This window comes from Argiope bruennichi, chromosome 9, assembly GCF_947563725.1.
Source record: "Argiope bruennichi chromosome 9, qqArgBrue1.1, whole genome shotgun sequence".
Classification (NCBI taxonomy): Eukaryota; Metazoa; Arthropoda; class Arachnida; order Araneae; family Araneidae; genus Argiope; species Argiope bruennichi.
Window position 1 is genome coordinate 101,355,672 of NC_079159.1, and position 20,034 is coordinate 101,375,705.

The 20,034-nt window shown below is 26.3% G+C and overlaps 2 protein-coding genes across 3 annotated transcripts in view; one reads left to right on the forward strand and one right to left on the reverse strand.

Moving 5' to 3' along the window:
• The first annotated feature begins 507 nt into the window (after positions 1–507).
• Positions 508–7,979, forward strand: LOC129984676 (porphobilinogen deaminase-like). Its single transcript, XM_056094606.1, has 10 exons — positions 508–1,074; positions 1,204–1,266; positions 2,747–2,869; positions 4,575–4,708; positions 5,569–5,646; positions 5,724–5,799; positions 5,899–6,012; positions 7,175–7,387; positions 7,559–7,663; positions 7,738–7,979. Exons 1-10 carry the CDS (start codon positions 1,012–1,014, stop codon positions 7,897–7,899), a joined length of 1,131 nt encoding a protein of 376 aa, XP_055950581.1. The 5' UTR covers positions 508–1,011; the 3' UTR covers positions 7,900–7,979.
• The window catches only part of LOC129984675 (coatomer subunit delta-like), a 43,834-nt gene continuing 30,843 nt past the window's right edge, over positions 7,044–20,034 (reverse strand). For both annotated transcript variants that reach the window (XM_056094605.1, XM_056094604.1), the window contains exons 6-13: positions 18,360–18,553; positions 17,582–17,676; positions 16,988–17,057; positions 14,127–14,292; positions 12,055–12,202; positions 11,663–11,774; positions 8,932–9,127; positions 7,044–8,167 (exon numbers count right to left, since the gene is read on the reverse strand). In XM_056094605.1, coding sequence (XP_055950580.1) covers positions 8,081–8,167; positions 8,932–9,127; positions 11,663–11,774; positions 12,055–12,202; positions 14,127–14,292; positions 16,988–17,057; positions 17,582–17,676; positions 18,360–18,553 — 1,068 coding nt within the window. In that variant the 3' untranslated portion in view covers positions 7,044–8,080. The remainder of the gene's footprint in view (positions 8,168–8,931; positions 9,128–11,662; positions 11,775–12,054; positions 12,203–14,126; positions 14,293–16,987; positions 17,058–17,581; positions 17,677–18,359; positions 18,554–20,034) is intronic.

Below are 20,034 nucleotides of genomic sequence, written 5' to 3' on the forward strand. Positions count from 1 at the left end.
ATGTCTTATGTGGAAATGAAACCAATTTCCTCTCAATGATGGTGTGATCATCCTGAATTCTACAAATTTCAATGTATTGCTTTTTACCCTCTTCATTAAGCATGTTGTGAATTATTTAACACGCACTTCATTTTATGAATCATCCGGTTTCAATTTCCTAGTTTTCAATAGTGAAATTGAAATAATATGCGAAATCACCTATTATTGTTTAAGAAATCTTCCATGCTCGAACAAATGAAGATTCGTCAAGGTTGTATTTCATACAAGAAAAACTAAAAAATCTGAAGAGGAAGCAATCAATGAAAAAAAATGAAGGAGATGAAAAATCAGAAAATTTAACTTTTACAGTGACGACGTACATAAATATGAAATAACGGTTTTATTTTATTGAAAAAATTGTTTATTTTGTTCCTGCAAGATGACCAATTTTTCCTATTTTGTAACTCCGCCTCCACTTTACGCGCCTGCGCTATGGATACTCTTTATTCCTTCCGTTAGCAACTCGAATTTCTCCGGTTGCACATGTGTCAACAATAAAAAAAAAAATTAGGTTAGATTTAATATTTATTCTGTGATATGTGTGATCTAAACCTCGGAAGAGGTGATCTAGACTTTCGTCCTTGTAATAATGTTTAACCGAAAATTATGTTATATATTTCCGTTGTATTTGTTAAAGAAACATTTCTAATCGATTATCCTCTGTTTTTTATTACTTAATTGTTGTTTTTATGATTTCGAAGTGATGTCCTGTAATGTAAACAAATCAAGTGAGGCGTTGATATGAAGAGTAAAACAATTGAACGATAACATTCATAATTTAAGATAGAAGTTTGATCTAAGTTTATCTGAAGAAGAAACAGTGTGCATTTTCTTTTACTCTTGAGGACATATTTTATATCTTTTATTTTAATTATTATTTATGTTATAGTACACATTTATTGCCAGTTATTTATTCAGAATCTCAAAAATTTTGAAGTTCGATGTTTATAGAACTTATTTATCTTTAAAAAAATGGAAAAGATCAGTGTAGAACCTCCTCAGAAAAAAGTGAAAATAGGAAATGGGTCATCAGAGGTTGGTACAGTATCTAATTTTTATAGGTAGTAAATTAATAGTGTAAAATATTAGGCTAAGAAATTTTTTCTCTTATTACTTTTTCACATTTTTCTCCCAATTTTTTTTTTTTTTTTTTTTTTTCTGTAGACAAATAACTATGAAAATGATGTTACTTTAAGTAGAATTCGTATAGGATCTAGAAAAAGTCAGGTATGTATAGAAATTATGTTTGTGTAAAAAAAAAATATATAGATATTTTTCCTGGTTCATACAATTTTGATTTTTCAGATCATAAATAATGATTTTTTTTTTTATTTTGCTATTTAATTGTATGCTATTTTTTTATAGACTATCTAATAAAATATACACATACTTTATAGAAAAATATTTGATTATTGCTTTGTTTTATTATTGGGTAGTTTCTAAAGGCTGCCTACAAATCTCTAGAAAGCAAATTATGACTTTAATTTTTTGTTAGCCCTCTTGGGTTTCATTTATTAATTTTTAAATATTTGCTGCAAAAGAAAAATGAGTGAAATTTTCAATGATTTGTTTAAACAAAAATATGATATATTATTGGGATTTATTCTCAGTGTTAAAAAAAATAAAACATTTATTTTAAACTGAGGATTTTTATCATTCTGGATAAAGCTCAGAATTGCATAAATTTTTCCAGCATTAACTGTATAATTTTTTTCTGATGAAAATTTGTATGTTCTAATATTTGATGAATAACTAATTCCTTTTTAAAATATAATAAAAAGAATTCTATTATACTAATTTAATTTTTTAACCTGTTTAGAAAAAAATTAGCCTTCTATTTCCTTTAATCATTTAAAATTCTGCACTTTAAATTCATTATATTATCTACAAATAATTGAGTGAAAGTTGTTTATTTCTTCCTCTTAATGTGGTGTCTATTATTGAAATGGTTAAACTTGGATTTTTTAACAACAAAGTCTGCCATCCCTTATTGCCAGAGAGTCACAATTAATAAATAACACAAAACAATCAATAAAGAAAAAATTTTAATTGGTACTAATGAAAAATAGTTTTTTTGGATCAGAACTTTAAGAGATGGTGATTGAAAATGAGCTTGCTCCAAAGATTTGTTCTATGAGTTGAATACTTCAAACAGTGTACAAGGATAAGTTCAATGTCATTTCCTTGGTTACAGGAGAGATAGTTGAGTTGTTATAAAGTTCAAACTTATTCAGTAGAACTGGGGTGATAATCATCCTCGTAACAAAACATGCTGTTATTATATCTTCTATTTTTCAGTTTTGTGGAACACAGTGTCTATTTTTCTTGCTATGCAACATCTGATTTTTGAAATTTAGTTACTTTCCGTTTCTGTTGCATAAAAAAAGTTGCATAGTAAAATTAAATATGAATGAATGCATGCTTTGATATTTTTCTCTATTCATGTGTATTTTATTTTTAACATAATTTCTTTAATTAGTTTTGCTTTAATCATTGGCCATCCAAAAAATAGGAAAATATAATAAATCCTTAAGAAAATGTTATATTTTACTTTAACATTCCATTAATAAAATATGAAGTCCTACCTAAAATAAAGTTAACATCAGTATTTATTTTTACTGAAATAAGAAAAGTTAAATACGTGCATAAATGTTTATTTGCTTTATTATTTCTATTGTATAATAATTGATTGATATTTTATTTTTAGTTAGCATTATTTCAGACCAATTTTGTTGCTGACTTGCTTAGAAAGTATTATTCGGGCATTTCTTATGACATAGTTAGCATGTCTACAATTGGAGACAAAATATTAGATAAAGCATTATCTAAAGTGAGTTTTATTGTTATTTCAATTTTACTTTTCCTAAATTAAATTTAAAATTTTATACATAATGTTATAAAATTGTAACTTACAAATTTCATCTAAAATTGAACTGTAATGCATTTGTTTCTCTTGAACTCTATAGATTCTATACCAACAGAATTTTTCTTTCCATTTGAGTTTGGTATAATTATTTTATCAAGTGCTCACTAATATTTATTCCATCTGTGATCACCTTGCATGTCATTTTTTTTATCTATAATATTATTCCATCTCAGATGCAGTAGCCAGTTTAGTTGCTAATGAGGGAAAGTGGGAATTAAAGATTTCATTGATAATTAGCAAGAGGCACACATCTTATGACATGAAAAAGAAAGAAAGAAAGGAGGATTTTTCTGTTTCTCCTCCAAAATCCTGATCTTAAAAAAAAAGCAATTCACCCCCTTTCTTTCTATGAATATTTAGGTGAAGTTAATAACTTTAGGATCATAACATTGTAAAACTTATGAGAAATATCAAAAATAAATTTAATAAAATTAGTTTTTAAAACACATTTTTACTAAAGTATTAAATTTCTTTTTATTTTAAAATTATCTTCTGTTTTTTTTAAAACTATAATTGATAATTATGAATATTATGGAATATTATATCAATAATTTGCTCAATTTCACTATCATCATATGGAATCAAACTTTAATTATATTGTAGATTATTTTAATAGTTTGATATAAATTTATGAATTTCCTAATTGATCATACTTATTTTACACCTCAATGTTATATGTTTTCCACTATTTATTATTTTACAAGTTCAAGTGTCTTTTTTGTTTCCAATCTGTGGAGTAAAAACTTACAAAATTCCATCATTTCAGATGCGAAACAACTGAAGTAAGAGTTCACAATAAGAACATTGTTATCATTAACTAAAAATGACGATTAAATGAAACGTAATCTTACAACAAACTAAAATACATATCAAATTATATTTCAGTCATAAATTTCTGTCTACAGATTTTATATTTGTCTATTGTTATATTGTAATTATAGATTTCAAAAGTAAAAGTTTCACTCCAGTTACTGTAATAATTAAAGAAATTTAAAAATGCACAAATAAAATAAAGATGAAATAATTTTTTAATATGACAAAATTTCTAGAATTCTCAACATTCTATAAAGAGCTTAAAAATTTTGCAATGCTTAAGAACTTATGTTTATATTAATTGCAACTTTTTTTAATATCGCAAAAACACCTAACAATTGAAAAAGACCCTCTCCTCCCTTCCTCTTAACTTGAAATTGAAACTGAGAAACATGTTGATGAAATTAAAGTGCATATATTGTTTGAGTTGTAAGTCTTTTTGTTACTATTCATTATAGTCTATTTTTACATACAAACATTTTGTGCATAAATTTTTATTTTATTTTAAATTTCTGAAAACGTCTTGTAGCTTTCAAATCCACAAGATCCTATCTAAAGATTCAATTAATCTCTAATGATCTTAGATTTTGAACTTCCTATATATATATATATATATAATCTTATTTTTTATTGATAAACTTAAAAATTCCACTGCAAGAAAAACTATTTTCTTACTTTTTTTTATGATCATAATTTTAAAAGTACTAGTTTTTATATTTTAAACATTTTCCCAATACCTTTTACATGATTTTCAATGAATTTTCTTATTTATGCCTATTTTTTCCCCATTTAATAGATTGGTGAAAAAAGTCTGTTCACAAAAGAATTAGAAATTGCTTTAGAAAAGCAGGAAGTTCATATTGTTGTGCATTCATTGAAAGATCTTCCCACAACCTTGCCAGCTGGGATGGTAATCGCAGCCATCTGCAAGTAAGGAATTCCATATCATGTTTAAATGCTTCTAAAATATTGCATTTTACATAAAAATTTCTTGTGTGTATATATGTTTATATTAAATGTATAAATTCTCTTTACTCTCTCTCTCTCTCTCTAAATAGCATTTGATATATAGACGTTTTGTACATTAAAAAAATTCTGCATGACTTGCACTACTACTTAAAAAAACATATGCCTCAGAATATGTTCTGTTTCATAAGTAAAGTATTATGACTTGTAAAATAGCTAAATGACATAATAATGCATAATCCATTAAAAGTTTTCTTTAAAGACTTAAATTTTCTTGCCTTTGTCACAAAATTATGTTTTGAACATGCTGGAATTACATTTAGATTTAATATTTTTAAATGCACGCAAAAAAAAAAAAAAAAATGCTAGTTAATTTGAATTTTTCTTTATCTTTGCACCAAAAAGATGTTTCTAATAATACTGTGAACTAACTTGTTTGTAGCATTGCTCATATTGTGAACTTTTAATTATAGAATTAATTCATGAATTTAAAAAATCTTATATGTTATTAAGGATTACTAATTCAAAAAAAAAAAAAAGGTAACCCATTAATTGATTGAACTATTTTCCATGATCAGCTCAAAGATAATATTTTCAGAAAATATATAAAATAATATCAAGAATTTCCATTTCAAAAAACATGATTTTGATGTTTAAAAAGTAATTTCTCAGAGCTTAAAACCATCATTCAGAATAATTAGCTATGTGGAAGGGGTGAACTTTTAGCACAATTTTGTTACTAATTATAAGATAGCAACATTTAATATGTATTTGTTTATGTTTGTAATATTCTTTTAATATGTATATACATATATATCTTATAGGAGAGAGAACCCATTTGATGTAGTTGTTTTCAGTTCAGATTGTGATCATAAAAATCTGAAAGAACTTCCTGATGGAAGGTAATAAACTCTTCTAACAATTTTAATATGACTTGAAATTTTTGATCATAATTTACATATTTGTCAACTCTTTTCAGTGTTATAGGCACAAGCTCTCTACGAAGAATAGCTCAACTGAAAAGATTATTTCCGAATCTACAGTTTGAAAGCATTGTATCCTTTAATAATTATGATTTCACTATGTTTGTTTTTCTCAAGTATTTTATGTATTAATATATTTGATATTTCTAAAATCCTTAATTTTTGTCCAAGAGAGGAAATTTAAACACACGATTTCGTAAACTGGATGAAGATAAAATCTATTCAGCAATTATTTTAGCTGCAGCTGGTGTTATAAGATTGGATTTGGAACATCGTATAAATCAAGTAAGGATGGGGGAAAAATCATATATTTCTGATTTTTTTTAAGTACCGAATATAAACTATCCATATATTGCAAAAAAAGAAAAAATGGTTTATTTATTTATAGCTTTATTTGCAGAACAATAATTTTTATTATTGGCAAAAACGAAATTTGTCATATCCAGATGGAGATTTGTCTTCAGGATAAAGCTATGTTATATTAATTGATTGTACTTTGATTATTACAAAAATAAATTTTATTACACAATATACTGATTATGCAAAAATTCTTTAGAAATATTTAAATATCATGAATTGATCTTACAGCTGTCACATCATTCAAAATGAATAACCGCAAACTAATTTTATCCAAGATTAATCTCATTGAAAGTAAAATTGTAAACCAAATACAAAGAACCATAGAATGATGCCATTTTAATGTCTAGAATAATATACAGAATTTGCTTGTTCACTAAGAAGGCAATTCAGTGTATTCCATCCCTACCAAAATTTGTTTTAGATAGCACAAGAAATGGATAAAGAACAGCCAATTCAATAATCAGACTGGAATAAGTCTGAAAATTAAGAATTCTACCACTCTTGCAAGATTTAATTGGCAAGACCTTACTGTCAGGGTTAAAAGGTTATGTTGATGGCATCTTAACAATTATAACTAATGATTGTAAGGATGCCAACTTTCCTTAAAGTGCTTTATTTAGTCATAATAATTGCTGCAAAATAACAGAATGCTTAATTGATGGTATACACATTAAACAAATGGAAAATATGAGAGTTAGTGAAATTCCTGATGGTGGTTAACATCAACGAACAAAATTTATTGCTATGAAAAGTATGTCAATTCATAATTCCTAGACAAATTTATTTACAGTATGGAAACAAAATTGTCATCGTATTCATTTTTGAGGATGAATTTTATTATTACCTACAGTTTTTTTCTTTTTTTTTTTTCCTGGTCATATTATATATGGTTTTGCAGTATGAACTCAAAGTATCTGAATTCTTACAGTATAATATTATACATACATACACACACATAAACAGAAAAAAATTCTTTAATTTTTCCATGTTATTATAATTTCAATATCTGACAAACCTATAGTGCATATATTTATATCATCAAATAATTACAATTTCTTTACCTAATAAATATGTTTTAAAAAAATAGGTGCTTACACCAGAAGAGTGCATGTATGCTGTAGGTCAAGGGGCACTGGCAATAGAATGTAGAGAAAATGATACATTGACCATAAAATTGCTTTCCAAAATATCTGATGAAGAAACAACTCTTTGTTGTATTGCCGAAAGAGCTTTTATGAAAACATTAGAAGGTGGATGTAGTGTTCCAATTGGTGTGTATTCAAGCCTCAAAAGTAAGAAGGTAAGACTTCTTATGTGATTGATCCAATTTTTAAAAAAAAAAAAACATTCTATTGATAAATTTATTCATCAATGTGTTCTATCTTAATGCCATTTAAATGATTATACAAATTACTGAATGCAATTAAAGTACATTTAATTGTAATATAACCTTTGAAAAATTTCAATTCAGCTTACACTAAAAGGAGGAGTCTACAGTTTAGATGGATCAAAGAGTATTGTTGATGAGATTACTGATGACATATATGTTGAAAAGAATTCCATCAGACCTCAAGAAGTAAGTATTTCATTGCACGATTACACATATAAAATTAATTATAATTTATTTATTTCATTTCTTCTTCTTTTTAGCATTATATTGGTATTGTTGCACCCCACTTGCCACATCATGTTTTAAATGCTGCAGAGAGTTTAGGCAAGAAACTTGCTAACTTATTGCTTCAAAAAGGAGCGGGTGATATTTTGAAAGAAGCAAAGTTAAAAAATATTTTACTTCCACCTCCTACAAAATAAATATATTTTTTTGTTAAGTATTTTTTACAGAGTATTTTTGTATTTATTTTTCAATGTTGTTAATAAAACTTTGAAATTTTATTTCATTAATCTGATTATACATTTGACCATCAACATAACAAGAGAGAAAAAAAAATTCAAAAACACTGCTTTAGGATATAAAAGGTGATATATAAATAGTCTATATGATTTCATATCTTTCAGTTACAAGACCAGCTTCAGAATCGTACTTGACAGGTTGATTATCAAGAGTGAAAACATCACCAACCTAAGGAAAAGGGGGGGAAAAAGAACATTTAAATTTAATTTACAGTCCATTAAAAAATTTTCTATGACATCCTCCATATTATATATAGATATAATTGAATTTTGATTCAGTTTTAAAGCATTAAAAAGTTCAAAAATGACACATTTCATTTAAAACATAAAAGTGTAAAAAACTTCTGTTTATTGTATGTAATTTTATTATATACATAATCTATTGTCAATTCTACCTTGAAATTAATAATAGTTCAATATATTTATGTAAAATGTGACAAAATATCACTTTATAGTTATAGTACCTTACATCAGGAGAGTTATGAATAACTTATTTAAGTGCATAAGGTAATGAAAATTATAAGATGCATCAAGTTCAGTTAAGTACAATTAAATGCTAATATTAATATGTTGAAAAGTAATTCATATATTTGATCAGAATTATATTTTTAAACATTTATATCCCATATTAGCTTATTATAATAATAAAGGTGTACATTTAAAATGTTAATCAGCTCTAGTTTCCTAGATATTACCACAGATTAAAATACAAAGTTTTCATACAAATGTTTGGTCATTTGCAGTAATTTTCAGCATAATGTAGAATACATTAAAGTATTAGCATTAATTACATAACATCAATAAAGTTTTTAAACATTTTAAGATTATGATTGTTAAAAACAATTGTTTATGAAAATATGGAATCCTTAAGAATCATGAATTATGTTATTACACACAATGTTTGTTTTCTTCTAAAAACTAAAGCATATTCACCTTAATATTGCAATATGATGAAAATGAATCAAATCGGACAGTAACAGGGAAGAAATCAGATGGCTTTCCAGGGCATGAAAATTCCATTGCACCAGATCTGTTTGATGAATCTATGACAGGCAATTTCCAGATGAGACGATTTTTTCTGCTATCATGTTCATACAATCCTTCACATTCAGTAACCACAGGAGTACCCCTAATCATAAAGAAAAATTATAAAAATATCAGCCAAAAGCACTAGCAAACTTTGTATATTAAAGAATTTTTTGAAATATTGAAAGAAAGAAATGGATATTAAGTTATATATATCATATGAAAATTGTTTGGTAATAAATATTTATTTACTAGATAGAAACAAAAATAGAATACATTTGGCTTTATCTTAAGAAGCAAAATGTAATTGTCCTATATGAAAGACACTGGGTGTTAATGAGTTTGAAGAGTTAACATCTGTCTATATACCTTGTATTTCTTTCTAAACTGAAAATAAATCGGCACACAACCTTATTGCATAATTTTTACTTTAATAAGACATAATTTTTAGTAAAATTGGGCATTTGAAACATTTTTTTAAATATGAAATACTGTTTTGTTTCAGAATCAAGAGACATCTTTTTCTTTAGCTAATATCAGTTATAACTTTTCCAACTGCAAAATAATTTGTTTCAAGCTCCTAATATATTTTATCTTATTTAAATGCTTGCCTATTTTTAACTAGAAACTTATCAACAATATGCACTTGCTGATTTTGATTCTATGGCCAAAACTGAGTATCAGATTTTTATTTGAGAAATGCAAAGTCTCAACATACAGAACAAATTTCAAGCCTTCGTATTACTGGACCATAAAAGTTGGATAATTATTCTGGAGTTCAGTCTCAATGTTGATTGAGTTACTAAATGTAGTAAAGTTTAGTGAGTTCTGTGACATTTTTAATTTTTACTTTTATATTGTTCATGCTATACTGTCATTTATATAAGTATATTTATTGGCATATTGTAACTATAAATTATATCTAACTTTTCATTGTAAAGTAAGTTATTTAGTCCTAAGAATCATGCCTCCTTACACAAGTGAAATCATCATTTATATCTCCATTCACAAGTGATAAACATTACATAATACAACACTCTAAAAAAATTCAAAACTTAGGGGTGGCATATACATATATGTTTTTTTTTAAAAAAGAATATTACATATTTAAAAGTAAATATTAGTACAAAAGAAAAATATGCAAAACCCCCTTGTATAATAAAACAGTCTAAAGTACAAATCATTCAAGACTGCGCCTTTCAATACTATTATGGCCCTAATTTCAAGAAATTAATTGTATCAAAATCATATAATAGTCTTAGTAATGTTTCAGATCACAACTAATATAATTACAAAAAAATTTCATGTACACAAATATTATTAAAAGCTGAATATCAAAAGTTCATAGAATATATGATGATTATATTGTGTACTTAAACATGATAGCAATGAATGGTATAAAATCAAGCATCTGGTTTATACTTTTGATATAATTTTCCTTTTTAATTTACCTGATTGTCATTATATCACTGAAATAGCAAGATCATAAAAGTGTCAGTATTAAAAAAAATACAAATGATGAAAATTGAAAGAGATACCCTGTGAGAAAAAATTTGAAGAATGAAGGATAAGTGAGTTCAGTATAAATCAAATTATTTTTTTTATAAATATTAATAAACTAGCTGCCTTTGATGACTAGCTTGGTTATGAAGATAATTTTTTTTAATTTCATCTTGTCATTTAACAAAAAAAAATAATTAATTGAATTAATGTGCTACCAATTACAATGCAATACAAATTAAAAATATGTATATACTTTGAAATGAAAGCGGAAGTGAAAATCCTATTTTGGAGTTTATCCAAAGAAGGCAAATTCTTAAATGTTAATTTTAACATTGACAAAAGCATGCGATTAAATGTTAAGATGGATGAATTTTAATTTCAGAGTTACAGATGCTTTTGACCGATATGTTTGGTGTTTCATTCAAATAGCATAGTTATGAGTGAATAAGAGTTCTTAGTATGTTAAAAGAGTCACTATGTAAAACTGGTAAAGCCTTGTTTTGCAAGCAGTATAAGATAGAAAATTTAACTTCAGTTTTATAAATGCATTATAGTTGCAGATTGTATATTGCTTTTATTATTAAAAATAAAGAAAAAATGTAATTTTTTAAGTTTTAAGCTAATGTCAAAGAAGCCATATTTATGAAATAATAGATTTGGAAGATATGGTCATCAATTTCCATAGGTAAGGCTATTACCCATCTGATGATGGTTAAGCTTATTTTCAGGCTGGATTATACTTTCTGTTTGATGCTTATTTCTTGATTTCTATTGTGACTTTTCTCTGACAGAATGGAGTTTTTGGTGACAAAGATCTCCAAAGTATTTCTATTAATATTTTGAAATTTCATTAATTAGTTAAGTGTAGAATATGTACAACTGTAAAAACATATTTTTTACATTTGATTGTTGCCATTTGAGATCAAGTAATAAAAGTGATTCTGTGATATGTATGTTAGCATTTTAGATATATATAAATTTTGTACACTGAAAATAACAATTTTAAGGACTTCAACATTATTCAACTTATTAAGTAACAATTGTACTTTGAAATTAATAGCTACAAACAAAAGCATTTTTTTTCATATGAAAACATCTACACAGATATTCCAAGAATTAAAAAAGAGAAACTTACATTAGAGGTATATGAATTTCAACATCATTTAACTCTAACGTGTCCAGCTGCAATTCATATTCAATGTTCACATCACATCCTCCAGTGCCATTTTCAGATGGCCAGCAATTGACTAAACAAACAGACAAAAAACATGTATAAAATAAAGGTCTTGAATGGAATACAGAAAAGTGAAAGCAACAGATAATTTTAAAAAATAAAGAGTGGCTCTTTTAATATCTATCAATTAAAAATTATCATTCAGATATAAATAATTGACAATAAAGCTTAAACTACAATTTGATCAAATCCTTGTTTATAAATTATAAACCCAAAGTTTTCTCTAATGCTTTTTTAAAAAGAAAAAATTTAAAGAGTTCTAAATTTAATTTCAGAATGGTTAAAAGATTTACTTAATAGAGGCACATTGTTCTCATCCTGACTTTGAAACCGCCATTTCAAAACACCAACATCAACATTGATTGGAAATGGTTTAGCTGAATTCTTCATGCCAATAATGTGAGAATTTCTAAACAATTCCTTATCAATATTAGGATGAGTCTATAAAGAAAACATTAATATTAAATGAGGAAAATATTTATTCTATAAAAGCAATAATATCTAAAAGATTTTCAATATTATTAAAAGAAATATCTAAATGACAGATGAATTATCATAGAAATCAAGGGGGGGGGATGTACAATTTGTACTTTAAACAAGAAAACAGATTTGCATAATTATAAAAATGTATAATAAATTTTGTAAATGATAAGAAAATAAAAATATATGAAGATTCAAATGCTACAAGTCTTCAAATCTTTTACAATCACTGACAGTTACATTGAAAATATAAGAAAAGCTATACAGTGCATCATTAGATTCATTAAAATATTCTATATAATCTAATGAATTTTAAAATATTTGATATACAGGGTGTTTATAAAGTCCTGGACCCATTTTGATGTTTAATAACTCATAAAATAATAAAGATAGATTTAAATCTAACATAAATGGTTAAATAGACTCAAAAAGTTTCATGACCCTTGTCAATGAACTTCCACGTGTGCCCACTTCGTCGCACGGAGAATATCAAGTCGATAGTCAATTTCACGCCAGGTAGCGACAAGCATGTCGGCATCCACAGAGCCATTTGCGCACATTATAGCGATTAACAATGCCAGAAACATGAAAGGATGCTTCATCGGAGAACATTATGCTCTTCAGAAAATCAGCAGCATCTTCTATCCTTCCTAGCATATCTGTTGCAAAGGCCATCCTCCTAGGCCTATCGTTCGGTTCCAAAACTTGAACAATTTGAACTTTGTATGCATGCAGTCTTAATTTTTTCTTAATAACCTTGTACACCGTCGAAATTGGCATATCCAATTCTGTTGCCGCTGATCTCACAGATATTCTAGGATTGTGTAAAAATGTCTCTCTGACACGCTCAACATCAAAATCACTTGTGCAAGGACGTCTGGAACGTTTCTTATCTGCGATACTTCCAATTTCTAGAAAATTCTTTTTCCACCGCAAGATGCTGCTTTTGGATGGAGGATCTTTTTGGTAAATTCTTCTGAAATTTCTCTGTGTTTGAACTATCGATTTCATTTCTATGAACCACCATCAAATCGTGCTTTCTCTTGTGGTGTATGCATTCTCCTTAATATCCGCTCGAATAAAACATCACATACAAAAGTACTACATAGAACAAACACATCAAAAGTAAACATAACATTGCAATAGTTGCCAAAAACAAAAGAGAGAAAAATGCAATTAATAAGCAGACAATATTTAGAAAAGTACAGATATTTAGACTGGAAAATGAAATTTTCTGAAATTAACCACACGCGCAGACGATATTTACAAAAGTAAAAATATTCAAACCTGAAAAGAAAAATATATGAGTTATTCCATCAATAAATGCCATAAGTTTGTTTATATCTTTATTATTTTATGAGTTATTAAACATCAAAATGGGTCCAGGACTTTATAAACACCCTGTATTTGAACAAAATTTAATTCTGAATACTGATTGCAGATATTTTACATAGTAAAATTGCAGATTTTACATAGTAAGATTGCAGATATTTTACATAGTAAAATTCTGATTTAAAAGCGAAAGTTATTTCATTTTTGGATCTTTTTCAATTGTGCTAAGATAGACAAAGAAAGCATATTACATCATTATTAATGATTCACTTCTTATAGCTTTTTAAATAATGTTAAATGATGTTGTCATTGACTATGGGAGATTTAATAAATTTCAAACACTATCCTGCGATGCTTTTAAAAGATAGTTAAATAATTCCCTTCAAAATCAGAGATTACAATGAGAAAAAAATAATAATAATAATTAAGTAAAAAAAAAAAAAGATAACCAGATTTTTACCTTATTAAATTTTTTTATCAAAATTATTTTCATTACAGAATTGTACTGTCACAAAATTTTAGAAAATAAGCTAATTCTTATCTGCTTATATACCTGACTTTGGACACCTCTTTCATCCTCATTATCAATTTTAATTCGAATGCAGCCGTATTTTTCATCAGAAATGTTTAATGTCACAATTCCATGTACTTCTAAAAGGTCCACACCACCATCACGTTTCGCCACAACAGTTATTTTTTCTTCACAGCGTAGATGAACACTGCAAATATGGTAAATATAATATTTGATTTCTTAAAAAAGAAATATAAACATCTTTCAATGTCAATTAAACACTAATTTTAAACTTAGAACCAGATGCTCTCAATGACCAGAAGTGATTACACCATATTAAAAGCATTAATTAGTAATACCCCAACATGGAAGGATCAGTGTTAGATTTTGACAATATGAAGCCAAATGTACATATTTTAATTTATGACACCAACCCAATGTTGTAAATTCTCCATCAGATTTGCACTACAATGTAAATGAATAGATTTTAAAGTTTTAAAATCCAAGATTAAAGCCTCCAGCATCTGCACAGTAAAAAAGAAATCACAATAAGGGAAGGATGAATTACAACTTATCACACCACAATGCTATAAGAGAAATTTTCAGAAAAACACTAAGAAAATTCAGCTTCTTAATTCTGTACACAGAGAACTGATATTTTAATGTTATCCTACTCTATGTAAAATCATAATATTGAGAGAAAAATAAAAGAAACTGATCAACTCTATGAAAGTAATGTTTCTAATTTTATATTATATACACATGCCTGTTATATACATATGCTTATGTTCAAACTTTGTCAATTATATCAACCTGAAATCGAACATTTGAAGAAATTCCTATGTACAATAGAATGCATGTAATTAAATTTCTAAACCAATTTATATTATCATTATTATATTCTGCAAAAAAAAATCCAGAACACAATTTAACAAAACATTTATTAAATAGAAGCAATTCATAGCACTAGATAATTTAACCAAAGTTTTCGTACTTAGCACTTAAAATAGAATTAGTATTCCAAAATAATTCATTCAAAAGTGCAAAAAATGTCTGAAATTTGCAATAACAAATAAAACAAAAAAAATTAAGAATATTTTAAATTAGAATTCTAATCTTTAAGTTAAACTATAGAAGGAAGAAGTGAAATAATATATTAAAAGTCTAACAGATTTATGATGAACACTGGTAATGTTTATTTGTGCATCAATATAATCTTCCAAATGAGTAAAATACAGAACTCTATATTACATCAAATGAGAAAAGATTTGTTTTTGTGAACTTACAAAAACATTCATAATTGGGAAATATAAGAAAGAAAATACTTTACATACATTTAAAAATTGCTCTGCAATACTAATACATTTATTGCAAAATAAATATTAAAAAAGTGACTTATATAAATTCAGACACAATTAATTCAAGATAGTTAACTGAGTGTGTTTTCTTGTTTATTCAAGCTCAACAGAACAAACTAGTGAATAAAGAATTGCATAATTTTGATTCGATACAATTTGAAAAATGAAAATGTGCAACCAAAAATGATTGTTTTAATTTTAAATCAGAATTTCAATTAAGTGGAATTTAGGAATTTTCGTTTACAATATAACAAAAATTCTGAAAATATAACAAAAAAAATTTTTTTTATATCATTTTAAAAAATTTCCTCTTAATGATTCCAATATAAATACTAGGCAGTTCTTCCCGTTTAATAAACTTTTTTCTTAATTGTTTTTGAACAGTTCTTAAAAACTTTCAATTTTTTGTAATGAAAATCAAATCATCTTTACTGCTTCATTAAATATTTAATAGTGTGGGTTTTTTCCCTCCACAGTTGAAAACTAAAGAAAGAAAATTCTGATGATTATCTACATAGTTCACAGGAGAAACTGGGACATTTCACTAGGAGGGGAGGAGGGAAACCTCAAATATGTGCATGATAAGCTTGAGGACTTAGTTGGTTCTCAAGTCCCTGATGCACACAATAGTCAAGTGAGGAAATTATAGGCCATACCTTTAGAATGAGGAGGATACATGAGCCATACTAGGAACTGTAATGAATTCATCAGATTATCCATATTAAATTTTCTGGTGATTATTTATTCAGATATCTCTAAATGTTAAGATAATAATTACAGTATGGTTAAAAGAAACATATTGGGAAGTAAATGACTAGCATAATGCTTTTAATGTCATTCTGATTCTATGGGATCTTATAGGAATGATCATATGCATAAGCAGGAAAAATATATTGCTATTAAAATAAGATGGTTTTAATGATTATAAAAATTTGGAGCTTTAAAATTCTTAGTCAAAAGTATGATGGAGAGAGGGATACTGACTAATGAAGAAGATACTATTTCTAGGCAAAAGAGGGGCTCTTCTTTCCTCTAATGTCTCAAATAGAGTCTACAACACAGGTAGCTTGTAGATGTCAATTTTTTATTTTTTTTTATTTTATAGTTTTTATATTGTTGTAGATATCATCCCTAAATTGGGTGAAATATATTGTCAAAGATAATTTTTTTTTCTATATATTGTAGTTTCATTGTTACTTTTTTTATCATTTGCATTTATATTAAAAATGCAAACAAAAACTATGTGATTTGCAAAAGAACTTCTCTTTTAAAAAGTTGCAGTTCTTTTAATATACATTTATGAAAATCCTTGCAGAAACTGTGAAATATTGAGAGTAATGATTCATTATGGGACATAAAGCATCCTTCTGATGACTAAATTGAATTTTTTAAAACAATTGATATAGAAAAAAAATCCATTTTTTGAAATATTGATTTGTTTTATAAACTGAATCCTGGCACAACCTTTACCACCATCTTTTATGAAAATCATTATAACACAGAATTTGTAAACCCAAAATAAGGTGCGGATTCAAAATAAGATACCTTTCAGTATGAACTTGAGAAGCAGCTTTTGTTCCAACAGATGATTTTGCACTAGATGTTGCTTCAACACCTAAGGATTTATTGAAAACATGCATATATATTTAGAAATAATTATTTAAACAGGTTTTATGCTTAAGAGCTAAACAATAACAATAAGGTAATAAAAGTTACTTGTTTTTCAAAACATGTATTCACTGTTAAATAATAATGTCAAAAACATAAAAAATATACATATTATACTTTAAGCATAACTCAAAACTCATATTTATTCAAAGAAATAATTAAAACTAAACATTAAAACAAAAATAATGAAATTACACATAATATTCTAAATGATTTCTGAAAAATATGTTAAATGGTATTTATTTCAATTTATAGAAAGTTTCACAATTATACAACACACTCTCAGTAATTTTTTTAAAGTAAGAAAAATATAATTTAATTATATGAAAGTAATATGTTTTGTCTATAAAATGACATACCTCTTTTAAAACCTTTGGCTATAACAATTAAAAACAAGTGTATAATAGTATTCTTACAACTGATGATTTTATTTAAACCAAACAAAATACATAAAAAAAAAGTGAAACTCACTTTCTCCTTCAGATTTTAATAAATCAACAAACAAGTCAATATCTTTATTTTTATTGCCAAGCTTCATTGCCTTTCCAGTAGTAGTAGGGCGAGTACTGTAAAATATAGTAAATATCAAAGATTTGGTAAAAGATTTTCAATGTTTTTATTTTAATTTAGAATATACAAAAGAAATTCACTCCAGTAAACTAAAAGAAATAAAAAATAAATAATAATTAAATTAAAACAAAGTGCTTACACCATATTTATCCATAATTAATTCAACATCCAGAATTTGATTCAAAAATGAAATTACAGAAAAATATTCCTTCAAAAAAATTTAAAATCAAAGTTAATTTTTATATGTCCTTAGATAGATAAAATTTCAATATCAACAATCGATGATCATAGAAAAGAATATAATGAAATAAAAAGGGAGAAATACTAGAATAAATTTGATATACACAATGTTTATATTCAAAAATGAATTCATTATACGTTATTTCTTGGTACAAAATATTTATTGCAATTTTTAGTTTTTTTTTAATTAAATTTAATCAAAAACTAGTAAATTTAATAATTCTAAAAACAGATATAATTTTTCATAACACTAAAAACAAGAAAAATTAGAATTTTAAAAAATTCCAATCTTTTGAGCTTGTAAAAAAGAAAAATTCTTAAAACAAAAACTTTCTTATCTATAACAAGCAATAGTTAACAAATAAGTTATGAATAAGTTTCTTCAGTATAAATTTAGAAAAAAATTTAATTCAATTAGTAATAGAAAAATAATATTTACCTAGGAGCTGAATAAGCAGACTTGGCTGGAGTTTCTGCAGCAATAGGCACAGTATCAGCTGCAGTTGGCAAATAACTAGATCCAGAACCAGAACCAAACCCAGGACTGCGGCCCTTTTTCAGTGCTTCTTGTTTTGCACGTGTCAATTCCCGTGCTTTTTCTTTCATTTTCTGCTTAGCTTCTTTTTCTTGAGTCTGTAAATGAATATTATTTAAATTAGTCTCTTATTTAAAATAGCGTTTATGCTGATTCAATACTATAACTGTTCCAAGTGTGTATATGTGTATCCTTTATGGAATCTATATGTTAATTTCTACAGAAATGCATACATGTCTTTACAAAAACTTTCTTTCGTGATTTGACTATAAAGCCAAATGGCTCTATAAAAATTTTAGCCATAAAAAATGAAAGTAATTATGTAATTTTTTTCCTTCATATCATTATTGTAATATGGCACTGTTACTAAGTTTGGTACATTAATTTAAACATCATGAACCAAAACCTTAAACAATATATATATTAGCAGTTGCATGGTTGAATAGAAGAAACTTTTGAAATTTTAAAACCAATTTATTTCACCACAAGAGGCATAATTTAAACACAAAGAAATTCATGTGTCTACATCACGATAGATGTGCAAAAATTTTTTTCTCTGCAGTGGTTTTGCCATGAGATTTTGATAGGGATTTCTTTGACACATGTAAATTAGGAAAGAGAAATTTATGTATGTTTAAAAGAATGCTGTAAACATTAGGAATTTTTATCCCTTTACTCAGAGCATAAGAAAATGCAGAGACCATCTGTTTTCTAGAGAGTGTGCAGAATTAAATAAAAAGTAGGAACTGGATCAGGAAATAAGAGAACATTTTATAATGAAGTTAATATGGGAAAATTTCAGATAAAATTAAGAAATTAATTACATTTTAAATTATATTAAGAGACATCATTACATATATATATTATCACTAACCATTTATTTCACCTGTATAGAAGATATAAGGCCTGTGAGCCTAAGCAATTCCAGTGATACCCCAACAATATTGGGATTTACAATAAATTGACCTTTAATCAGAAGCTTGTTAGGGACATGTACAAGTCTTAGAATAGGGGAAAGAGATATTACTATAAGAGTGACAATAAAAACCTGCAATTATCACTCAAAGCATGTTTAAGTATTTTCCCCCCCTTTTTTTTGAAGCTTTTTTCTGTTGCACTAAATAAGAATCTTATTTTCAATTTTTTACATTTTACTTCTTTTTTTAACTGATGAATATAATGATGAAATGGCTAACTACTTTCCATCATCCTTAGGATTAGATGCATAAGAATCCAATTTTCCGTTACACGAAGAGGATTAAAATAGCAATAATAAATAATTCCTCCTCAAAAACATTTAAAATTTACAACTTTTTCATTGCTAAAATTTATATTTTTTCATTTCAATTTTAGCATTGTGTGCTACGCTATCAGCATTATGACATTATAGTAGTATTTGAAAAGAATGGAACAGTGGAATGAATCATTAAGTATTTCCTTCGAAATTTATTATTTTTGCTCAATTTATTTTAAAGTATAGAACTCAGTAATTTTTAAAAAATTACGTTGAAAACATCAAAGTAAAAAAACAGTGAAATTAAAGTCTTCAGAAAAAAAAATTTTTTTTGAAAGGTGTAGT